General features: G+C 45.2%; 2 protein-coding genes across 3 annotated transcripts; one reads left to right on the top strand and one right to left on the bottom strand.

Moving 5' to 3' along the window:
- Positions 1-275: 275 nt before the first annotated feature.
- alg8 (ALG8 alpha-1,3-glucosyltransferase) lies at positions 276-6,333 on the bottom strand. Of its 2 annotated transcripts, none has more exons than XM_081615720.1 (13): positions 6,194-6,333; positions 4,657-4,735; positions 4,385-4,578; positions 3,503-3,612; positions 3,308-3,375; positions 3,117-3,243; positions 2,933-3,036; positions 2,078-2,198; positions 1,860-1,999; positions 1,649-1,788; positions 1,291-1,388; positions 757-829; positions 276-647 (listed from the first exon to the last, which is right to left on the bottom strand). In XM_081615720.1, exons 3-13 carry the CDS (start codon positions 4,486-4,488, stop codon positions 422-424), a joined length of 1,311 nt encoding a protein of 436 aa, XP_081471846.1. In that variant the 5' UTR covers positions 4,489-4,578; positions 4,657-4,735; positions 6,194-6,333; the 3' UTR covers positions 276-421. The 2 variants fall into 2 exon arrangements, with proteins under 2 accessions (XP_081471846.1, XP_008399985.1); XM_008401763.3 differs by lacking the exon at positions 6,194-6,333 and adding an exon at positions 5,294-5,448.
- ccdc90b (coiled-coil domain containing 90B) lies at positions 6,282-10,190 on the top strand. Its single transcript, XM_008401761.3, has 9 exons — positions 6,282-6,420; positions 7,246-7,365; positions 8,068-8,171; positions 8,770-8,871; positions 9,111-9,152; positions 9,224-9,295; positions 9,556-9,609; positions 9,699-9,813; positions 9,891-10,190. Exons 1-9 carry the CDS (start codon positions 6,369-6,371, stop codon positions 9,944-9,946), a joined length of 717 nt encoding a protein of 238 aa, XP_008399983.1. The 5' UTR covers positions 6,282-6,368; the 3' UTR covers positions 9,947-10,190.
- The last annotated feature ends 817 nt before the right edge of the window (positions 10,191-11,007 follow it).

Here is an 11,007-nt window from a genome sequence, read left to right as displayed (position 1 = left end):
TTGATATTCTCAGCAGGATGGTTTCTTGTAATGTAACAGCTAACTTAGTAGTGAGAGGTCAGAGGTCAGAGACATTTATTTGGTTCTGAGATGATCCAAGTCATTAAATAAAGCGTGAAAAACTGGCAGTAAGACTCGAGTCTCAGACCACGAGTCTAAGTCGAGCTTCAAGTCCGAGTCGACTCTCATCTTTAGACTGAAGTCAAACAGACACTGAAGGGAGACGAACCGCTTATTAAAATCATGTTTTTAGCAGCTGTTTGGTCCAAGTCGTCTGTTTATCCTCCTCCTCTCCCATTCACACTGTTGTCATGTCTCAAATCAACGCCGACCAGAACCAGATAAGTCCGTTCTCTCCTGGTCCCCAGTAGTTCAGTTGTGTGTGTGAGAGGTGGCCCTGCCCCCTGTTGACCTCGTGACCTCAGAGCTGTTTGCGTTTGTCGTCGATGCGCAGCAGAGTGGCGTAGAGCCTCAGAAATGAGTAGCTGACGCCAACAGCGCAGTACACAGAGGTCGCCAGCAGTGGGAGGAACGGCAGTTTCTGTCGCCATGGCGACAATGGAAAGATGAACTCGCAGGCAATCGCCACGGTAGCCAGCCCCAGCAGGTAGGCGACCTCCATGGGGCGGAGCAGAGAACCCTGAGACCTGAGAAGAGAGTAATCTGATTACATTCTGATGTCAGCCAGGTGTGTGTGTTTACCTGGAGGGACCAGGTGTGTGTGTTTACCTGGAGGGACCAGGTGTGTGTGTTTACCTGTGCAGGTTTCCCAAGGCAGTGAAGGAGTAGATAGTGAACATCAGCATCAGACACACCTTGATAATCATCTCTGGAAAACATGCAGGAGAAACTCAGACGGCCGCCATTATTATTATTATTGTTATTATTATTAACACTCAGATGTAAATAATAATCCTGTTGAATTATGACGCATGTCTCAGTTTAATGATGGAAAAGTCGAATAAAATGCGGCTAAATAAGGCTCTCCTGTTTATCAATCAGTAAATTAGCTGATTATTTTATCGATCAATCTGATTAATGGTTTCATACTGGAAGTACTGACAGAAAAGTGAGATTTTGACTCTCTGTACGGTTCCGGTTTGAACGGCCTCCAGCTGCTGCTCCAAAACATTCAAACGTCTAGGAAACACGAGCTGGCCTACAGGAAGTGATATCATCACGCTTTGGGAACATGCCGAGTTATTCTCTTCATATTTATGGATTTTCATAATTGAAAAACTGATCAAAACCTTTCAAAATAAAGTTTTGTGATGAGAGCTTCCTGTTTACCTGCGGGGGTGAATAGCAGCGGGAACAGGGAGTAATGTCCAGTGGTGGATAGGACCAGGAAGATCCCAGCATCCTCTCTGCTCTCCACAGCCAGGATGCTGCAGGGCGACACGCAGAGGAGGGTTAATGCAGAACTTCAGCGCCACCCACTGGGTAGTCAGGTCAGGCTGGCAGATTCCAGCACAATAACATAAAAACACAACTCTAAGAATTAAAATCTCATTACATAACAGATTCTAGAGACATTTTTTTTAAAAATGAACCAGATTAGTATCATTCCACCAGCTGACTCTGCCTCATAGTGGACTCTGACTCCACCCCCTCGTCCCTGACTCCGCCCCCTGCGGTGACGTCTGACCTGAGCGGCAGCACGGCCAGCAGGATGGCTTTCTCGTGAACGTGCCAGCCGAACAGGAAGGAGGCCAGAGCGCAGAGCAGCAGGCAGCGCAGGAAGGCCCGGTTGCCACGGCGATGGCGCCAGATGGAGACCAGTGCCGGCTGTAGAGAGGAAGAAGGTTTCAGCGGACGGTTCTGCTGCATGCAGGCGGGCCGGGTCGATTCCGACTCACCAGAATAGCTAGCACCGTGCAGAGCAGCGTGGCGGCCGGAGGGACGGACGGCAGGACGGCGTGCTGGATCTCCTGGACCAGTCCCCCCGTCATGGCGGCCCGGGGAAGCTCCGCCTCCTGCAGCAGCTTCAGACGGACGCCTGGAAGAAAACAGAGAGCGGCTCTGACCGGGTCGGGTCGGACGGATCACGGAACTGGCTGCGGAGCGGCTTCCTCACCAAGCACCGCCAGCGCCTTGTCGGCGCCACTGTAGAGCGCCCAGGCGTTGGGGGCCCAGTAGGCGTGGCAGAGGCCCCGCCTGAAGGGGAAGAGCCGCGACACCACCTGGGACAGCTGGCCCTGAACGCACCACCAGCATCATCATCATCATCATCCTCATCATCATCATCATCAGGTCTGAACAGAGCAAACTTCAGGTCTAGAGAAGCTGACGGGTGCAAATACGCATCAAACAGTTGTGCGATAAAGTTTATCATCTGGTGGTGACGTTGTGATAACAATAAGTCTATTGATGAGCCGTTTTCCAAGACTAAAATCTTGAAAAATAATAATTTCTAAAACATTTTGATCTGCATCACTAATTATTCACTGATATTTATTGATAACCTTATTAAACAGAAACAAATACTAAAAAATAATTTTGACAATAAAACATCTTTAATTGAAATTTATTGTGACAATCAAAATTTCGATCACAATAAATGATAAACGATACGATAATCGCTTCCCAACTGCAAACACGTGAATAATGCAAAACAAACAGAATCGCAGAAAAACTAGAAGAAATAAAAAAGGGAAGATGTCATAAATAGCTAAACATGTAATTCTAAAACAGAGTAGAAATCCTCCAGACCACTAGGGGCAGTCTGGAGCTGGTAAAATTACCTACACAAACATGCTGCTGTTCTGTCAAACTATACAGAATGTCTGAAAAACATATGAAACTTTCATCTGGACGTCCGTTTTAACAGAGGGTCAGGTTCAACACGGTGCCTGCTCCCCCTGGTGGCCTGGAGGAGTCTGCAGCACTTTCAGTTTTGTTATTCTTCAGTCAGTGTAAAGGCGGGACTCACCATGGCAACAAAGGGGCCAAAGGACAGAGCGAAGACGGAGATGACGATGCCGCCCAGCGCCAGCAGCCGCAGCGGAGCGAAGCTGCTCCACCTGATGGAGCCGTCTGTAGGAGAACAGGGAGCATGAGGAGACCAGACCGGACCAAGACCAGGAGCAGGAGCAGGAGCAGAACCAGAACCTGACCTGGCCGGTCCAGGGTGAAGCAGTAACTCCTCAGGAGGAAGATCCCATAAGCCGGCGCCACGTACAAGAAGATGTGCTTCAGGTTGAGCAGCACGGCAAACAGCAGCGCCCCCTGCAGGTGGCGAGACTGACCACACAACATCCATTAGTCACTTCCTCCTGACAGCCGGCCCTTCAAAATAAGAGTCTACCTGCAGGTGTCTGGCCACAGAGAGCAGCAGGAAGCCGAACAGGAAGCCGTTGTACTGGAAGTGGATGTCTGACAGGAAGCATGAAAGAAAACACTTCTTATGATGTCCTCACCTGGACCCCCAGGTTCTGGTTCCCCAGGTTCTGGACCTGGTCGGTCAGCAGAACCTCCCGGACCCCCAGCAGAGGAAGGATACGGTCGACGATGAGGAGGCCGAAGTTCCAGAGCAGCAGCACAGCGAGGACGAAGGACGGCCGGCACAGAATGACCTGCGGCGCTTTCTGCACCCGAATGCACCGGCAGCACCTGGAGGACAGACCCAACCCGATTCAGGAGCAGAACCTGAGCCAGAACCTTCAGAACCGACAACGACGGGAACTCCAGGCCAATCAGATCTGGGAAATGCGGGACAAGTTGGAAACCAACCAATGAGAGCTGAGAGAGAGCATGACATGGAGACGGTTCAGAACCAGGAAGTAGGTTCTGCTGGTTTCTTCCTTTTAAAGGGGAGTTTTTCCTCCCCACTATCGCCACATGCATGCTCAGAGGGAAGGATTGGTGTGAAGGGTGTTCAAAGTGGGGTCCGTGGGCCATTTGTGGTCCTCTAGTTGATTTAAGATTCTGCTTCTAAACTGGATCAGAATCAACCTGTAGTCAGAAACTCTGGATGCAGACAGACCATTTTCATCTACAAGGCAACAAAATCTGAAAATTACTTTGAAAACATTAAATAAAACTAATTATTTCTCATTTATGAAACAGGTTTCTGTAATAATTAAAACCACAAACATGGAGAAACCTTTCCTCAGTTTCTGAGCTGATTAATACAGAAAGCAGTTTAAATCACACTGAGCCTCTGTCCTGTTCCTGACTGTAAATATGTAAAAACAAAGAAAACAACCAAACCAAGAAACGACTAAACTCTAATCCTGTCCTGTAGTGACGCATCATAAAAACCCTTTTGATGTTTTAGATCCTCGGTCATTTCCAGAACTTCATCCTGCACTCAAACGCAGGATGAACGCCATGGTTACGAAGCGGGACTTCCTGTCCCGGACTGTGCGAGTTCTGGACTCACTCTCTGGCCGCGTAGATGAACAGCAGGTCGGTGCAGACCACCGAGAGCCTCTGGAACAGAACCGTGGCCGGACTGGCGTAGTTCAGGTTGTCCAGCCGCAGCATGTCGCCGTCCCAGTGGCGCGCCGCCTGCGCAAGGCCCCGCTCCAGCCAGGCGAACAGCGGCGGGTAGTCCAGCGTCCACTCCGACGAGTTCTGGAGGTAGAGCAGCAGCAATTAGACAGCGGCGGAGTCCGGGTTCTGCCCGGTCCCGGGTCCTGAACACAGACTGACCTCATGGTACCAACGGGATAGCGGTAGGCTGTTGGTGATGGCCAGCCAGTTCCTGTGGACCTCAAAGTCTGTGGAGTGACTGGACACAACAGAACCATCAAACTAGAACTGGGTTTTTTAAATCAACTTTAAAACGCTGCTTATTAAGTTTTTACCATTTTTCTCCAATACTATCGTCATTCCAGAATAGGTCTGGCTCAGTCCAACCCAGTTATCAACACAAACTATCAATAACATTTAAGTCGGTTTAAAACTTTTTGCACTGAATTAAAGCAATAAATTAACTTTTCTAGAACATTAAATTGGTTTCAGACGCTTTCAGTCAAACAGCGCCATCTTCCGGTTGATCAGCTACTCTTGCTTCAGGTAAAAACACGTCAACTTAAACTCAGAATAAACTTTTATAATTTTTAATAAACAGTTCTAACATTATATAATATTTTATCCTTTCAGAACAACTCTGTTTAAAATTATAAACTTCACATTTATCATTTCAAACATTGATATTTAATTTTAAACATTTAGAAGCAGGTTGCTCGCTGCTAGCAGCCGGTTAGCCTGATGCTAAAATCAAACCCGTGGGTGTGAATCAGAACCGCGGGAAGGCAGCAGCCCACGCAGGACTGTTTCCACTCACTAAGCGTTGATGAAGAGACATTTGAACAGAGAAACTCCCACAGCTAAAGCTGTAAACCAGCTCCAGCTCTCCGCTTGCGCCGCCATGACAGCCAGTCAGGGGGCGGGACAGGTTGAAGGCGGAAACTTTATTGACACCAAACAAGCGGACATAACAGCACCGAGGTTCGGCGTGCTTCCGGTCTGATAAATACATCCGCTCTGTTTATCTCTTTACACGTTTTCTCCATTTTAGATGTTTCTCACTAAAACAAGTTGTGTGGTACCTCATCAAACGCGTTTAATGCTACCAAATAACTTCTTTACTAGTCAAATAAAACCATCATGTTGACGGATTGTCTGCAGGTTCAACGGGTTACATGTACTTTAGAATAACAATTACTTGTTAGTAAAGTTTAAGTACCTTATTTTATGCAACGTTTTCCATCTAATCGACTGTTTTATTTTTTTATATCACATTCCGATATTGACTTGATCTGTCAGACTTATTCGTCATTCAAAGACACCCACTCATAATAAACATGGATCGAAAGTTTTACAATAAATTTATGGAGCCTTGAAGTAGTGGATTATTGTGCATTAATATGTAAGATATTTACAATGTTTATTTTTGTTGCTATATTACAAATAAATGTAAACCTTCAATATTAAAAGTTCCCCAGAAAATAACTTCTGGAAAATAATTTTAGCTAATAATAATGAGAAAACATTTCTATAGCTAGAACATGTTATAAAACAGGAAATATTAAAAAATCCTGAGCAGAATGAGGTTGTTGGAGAAGGATCTGAGGTGAAAGCTGAAGTTCTGGATTTAAATTATCTTTTTATTGTTTTATTTTACCTATTTTTCACTTGTACAAGTCTGAAACATTAAACGTAATTTGTCTACACTGATATTCACCACTAGAGGGCTCCATGGCCATGAGGGACATGACTGTTGCATATCCGACGGTCCGTGAAAGCACCACCGTCAATCCTGTCCGGTCAGCTGTCTTTCCGCTGAGCGCGCGCTGCTTTGGTAAAATTCGGCTGAAGTTCGGCTGGTACCGGTTCAGGTGAACGAGGCCACTTCCGGGATGAACCCCCTGCTGCGGCGTCTCGTCGCGCTGCGGTGGGGCGCGTGGAGAGGTGAGCTCCATGGCGGAGGGAGGGGTACGGGGCAATCTGTGATAACACTCAGGGGTCAAAGTGCGCATGTGCAGAGTTTGATATAGTTCTGTTGGGCCTGGATGATGTTCCTCGATCTCTGATTGGTCGGAGGGAGTTTGGTGCAGCTCATCCTCATCCTCCTCTTCCTGAGGGCAGCTCCTCTGTCCAACATGTCCAGTTTTCACTCTCTTGACTTTTTCTGAAGGTTTTCCCAGGCCTGAAAAGTTCGGGAAAGTCAGAGTTTTGTTCCTAAACGATTAGTTTGACGTCGGGTGACGCAGCTCTGATTTAATTATTTCATAAAACATTGACTGTTGCCCTGCAACAACATAAACAATTAAGTTAAACTACTGAACTGAAATAACGAACGATTCGCCGAAAGGAATCGTTCATTCCTGGTGGCCAGTTTGCAGAAGCGCCTTTGTTCTACGGAGGACTGATCTTGCCATGCCAAAAATGTCAGTAAAATCAAATAACAAATGGCTCAATAAAGTAATTAATGCTGACAATATCACATCCAAAAATCAAACTTTCCAATCTTAGAGCTTGGATGTTGAAAGCACCAAAACATCCCCTGATCTGGGAGCAGAACCAACAACATTTCCAGTAAAGTGCTCAGAAATCTGATGGTTTTAGTGGTTTTGGTTGGAACTAGAACAAAGCCTGAACCAGAACATCGCCCGGGTCCGGTCCAGGAACCAGAACCTGGCCTGGGTACGGTCCAGGAAATGTGCTCCACTTGAACCCACCTCCATCCAGTTTCTGTTCTGTGTCAGGACTTCAGGTTTGCTGTGTGTGTTTTAGGTTTCCATGTGGGAACGCCATCTGCGACCTTTGACCTGAGAAAGGTTGAGCTGACGCCTCTGGAGCAGAGGAAGCTGACCTTTGACTCCCACGCCATGGTGATGGAGCTGGAGAAGAGTGGTGAGTCGCTGATCCTGTGAAATTCGTTCCAGTTTTTACCAAATTCCATATTTTCATTCTAACCATTTTCATTTTCCTTGGTACTTATTGACTGAAGCTCAAACAGAGCTGCAGCTGTTAGCTTCTGCGGTAGCGCTAACACAAAGATGATTTCATTATCAATTTATTCATAATGTAAATAAATTGCCAACTGTAATAATATAAATGGCTTTAACTTTGCATTGTTCCTACTTTGCTGTGCTAAGCTAGTTAGCTTGTACCGAAACAATATTATTTTCCTTTTATCTCAGTCTTCTTCGTTTGAAACCAGATTTTGATTCTTTGTTGCTCATGTTATGGTGAATTAAACTGTATCTTAAGTTTGGAATAAATTTATGTTTCAGAAACAATTAAAGTTTTCTGTTAGTGTTAGCATTCAGTTAGCCACTGGCAAAGCTAGCTTAAACTAGAAACGCTAGCTTGACTTTATATTTACACAATACTGCTGTTATCTGACATACTAACAATGTTTTTAGGATGTTTTATCATAGTATTATTAATTTATTATTTAATTAAAAATGTCCATGAGTTTGAAGCAGAACTTTGTGGGGATTTTTGGTTTTACAGAAAGCAGAATCATGTTTTTATTGGCTCTTTGTATGAGGATGTACGGAATCCTTATAATCAGTTTTTCAGTTTTTGTTTTTTCTGTTTTTTTGGCAGGTTTCGAGAAGCAGCAGGCCGAGCTGATCGTCTCAGCTCTGGTCACGCTGACCACAGCCAACATGGACATCGTCTACAAGGACATGGTGACTAAATCCCACCAGGTACAACTTCAAACCTCAGAGTTTTTATAATAAATCGCTAGCTGCAGGTACACAGAGCTGCTACGGTTAGCAAGGTTTAAAAAGTTGCTCTTTCAACGTTGAGGAAAGTTTCCTTCATAGCGTTCTTACCGAAAAGACGGTGAGCTCCTTTCACATCTGTTGCTGCACACTGCTGGTCACCAAACTGAACTACATCCTTCTCTAACTTACAAATAAAACAACAGCCACACTCAGCGGCACTCAGAAATATAACAACAAGCCATGTTGTTATATTTCTGTTAGGAAAGCATATTTTGTGCAATTATAAAGAAAAATTTACCTTAAACCTTAAATGCAAGACTTTTCTTTCACAACATTGTTTGAATCTATGCATCAAAATAGCTAAAATACATTTTGTAACATTATTGTAGATCCAGTAGGAGGAAATATTTTTGCTCATCATTTCAACTACTTTAAAAGTGTTTGTGTAAAGAGAAAGTCTTTCCATTCTCTGTCTAGATTACCACACAGTTAGAACATCATATTGTTATCATATCAGCTTACAGATAAACAGGACAAATATTAAATAATAATGTTTAATACCATCGTGGTTCTGCAGGAGATTGCGGTGCAGCAGATCATGGCTCACCTGGACTCCATCAGGAAGGACATGGTGATCCTGGAGAAGAGCGAGTTCGCCAACCTGCGGTCTGAGAACACGGTAACGCTGTGCTGTTGTTTGTTATGATGGAATATCGCAGCCCTAGTGGCAACATGGTGCTGGTTCTGGAATAGTGTCATTAAAAAAAGCTGAATTTACTGATTCTGTGCTGCTTTATTGTTTACATGCAACTATTAAAAGATCGTAGTGAGGTTAGAAGGTTGTGCTCTGCTGGACATGCTAACGGTCCTGCTAATCAGTAGTTAGCGGTTCATAAACTCCCATTTTTGTTCCTGCAGAAAATGAAGCGAGAGTTGGAGCAGCTGCAGAACAGACTGAAGGTGAGGAGGACTTGGAGGAGTTCAACGCTGACTCGACTGTGTGGAGATGCTAACAGGTCGTCTGGTTTCAGGAGGAGAGCGAGAAAGTCCGAGCAGAAACCAAACTGGACATCAACCTGGAGAGGAGCAGGACCTCTGACATGGTGGGTCAGAAAAGATTCTGGAGTCAGCAGGTTTACAAGTCCAGCGCTGAATCCAGAAATCAGCAGGAGACCCGAGTCATTTCTCTGATCTCAGAAAAGACTCGACTCACGTCACACACACTTGGTTTAATGTTACACACTTGGTCAGAGGTCACAGTCTGAGGTCACACACTCGAACTCGGTCTGACCTTCAAGCACTCGGTCTTGAAGGTCAGTCCGAGACTTGTTCTAATACTCAGACTCGTTGCTCTCTGTCTCAGTTCGCCGACCAGGAGAAGAAGCTGATGGAGGCAACCTCAGAGTTCTACCATAAGGTAACTCACCTGCAGGTCTGATTGGTTCCCTCTGGAAGTGGGCGGGTCCACCCTGCCAGCCTCCTGATGATATCACGTTGTGTCTCCAGAAAGCTGACCTGGAAAACGACAACATGGAGATCAACAAGAAAATGGACCTGCAGGTGGCGTCGCTGAAGATGGTGCTGGAGTCTCTGAAGCTGGAGACGGTCCGGTACATGGCAGGTGGGTCTGGTTCTAGTTCCAGTTCTGGTTCGGGAGACGGTGCTGCTTTACATTTATGTTCTGCGTTTTCTTCACAGCAACCATCTTTGCCTGCCTCGCCATCGCTCTGGGAGTCTACCGGTTCTGGAGGTGACTGATCAGAACCAGAACCAGGTCTGGTTTCAGAGAACCAGCTGGTACTTCCTCAGTGTGCTATAACTCGGGTCATAACCAGCCTGCAGGACGGTTCTGAACCGGATCTTAAGCCTGTTTACTTTGTTCCTATAGCCTGATGCAGAGAAGAAGTTGGTTGTGTTTTAGTGATGCTGGGATGTCGCCGCCCTGGTGACGGCTCGCTGCATTTCTCTGGGTCTGGAATAAAAACCTGATTTCACTTATTTTCTGTGCTGCTGCTTGTTTTTTTGATGCTGAGCCGTCCAGAAAGGCCCGGTTTTGCTATGTACCAGAACCAGAACCGTCTAGACGAAGTTAGATAAATCCCATTCATTCATTTTCTTCCACTCTTGTCCCTAGTGAGGTAGGGAGGGGTCCAGATGCCTGTCTATCTCCAGCGAGAGGCAGCGTCACTCTGGACAGGTTGCCAGTCCATCGCAGGTTAGATGAATGTATTTAAAGATTTTTATGAATCATAAAAAATAACTTTAATGAGTCAACTTTATAAATAAATAAATTCTAACCTAGTTAAATCTGATGAGTTTTAGTTGACCACAGGAAGTTCTGCCTGTTGTCACGGCAACGGTGCCATTTTTGGACAAACCAGATCAGAACTGGTTTGTCCAACCGATCTGACCCTTTTTCACAGGATGTGAAAAGGTCTGACCCTTTTTCACACCACTCAGTTCTCCTCGAACTGGATCGGATCAGATGTTCTATAGACCTATAGAGTTAGATGTGTTCTACAGTCCAGGCATAGAAACCCATCAATCAGAACCATTAGGTGAAATGCAGTAAAACTGGAACAAAACCATCAGTTAAAATGTAGGTTATTTTCTAAATATGGAGACATTCTGAGTCAGTACACCAGAACCAAACTGGTTCTGATTCTTTTCCCCAAATTTGATATGAAATCAGTTTTTCTATTTTTAGTCATCTTTAATGTTTAATATTAAAGGAAAACTTATTGCACATAAACCAGCATCAGCTTTCCTTTGGTAATTAAGTTTATTTGGCTTGGAAGTTTATTTCCACCATGAA

This window comes from Poecilia reticulata, chromosome 14 (genome assembly GCF_904066995.2).
Source record: "Poecilia reticulata chromosome 14, P_reticulata-male-v2, whole genome shotgun sequence".
In the NCBI taxonomy this organism is placed as follows: Eukaryota; Metazoa; Chordata; class Actinopteri; order Cyprinodontiformes; family Poeciliidae; genus Poecilia; species Poecilia reticulata.
This window is presented reverse-complemented; position numbering and strand designations above follow the sequence as displayed.

Coding starts and splice junctions, on each gene's coding strand:
- ccdc90b (XM_008401761.3), top strand. CDS start 6,369: ATGAACCCCCTGCTGCGGCGTCTCGTCGCGCTGCGGTGGGGCGCGTGG. Junction 8,172..8,769: donor TGGTGACTAAATCCCACCAG/GTACAACTTCAA, acceptor GTGGTTCTGCAG/GAGATTGCGGTGCAGCAGAT. Junction 9,610..9,698: donor CCTCAGAGTTCTACCATAAG/GTAACTCACCTG, acceptor TTGTGTCTCCAG/AAAGCTGACCTGGAAAACGA.
- alg8 (XM_008401763.3), bottom strand. CDS start 5,379: ATGGCGGCGCAAGCGGAGAGCTGGAGCTGGTTTACAGCTTTAGCTGTG. Junction 2,199..2,932: donor TTGGCCCCTTTGTTGCCATG/GTGAGTCCCGCC, acceptor TGGTGCGTTCAG/GGCCAGCTGTCCCAGGTGGT. Junction 1,389..1,648: donor CTGGCCGTGCTGCCGCTCAG/GTCAGACGTCAC, acceptor GTCGCCCTGCAG/CATCCTGGCTGTGGAGAGCA.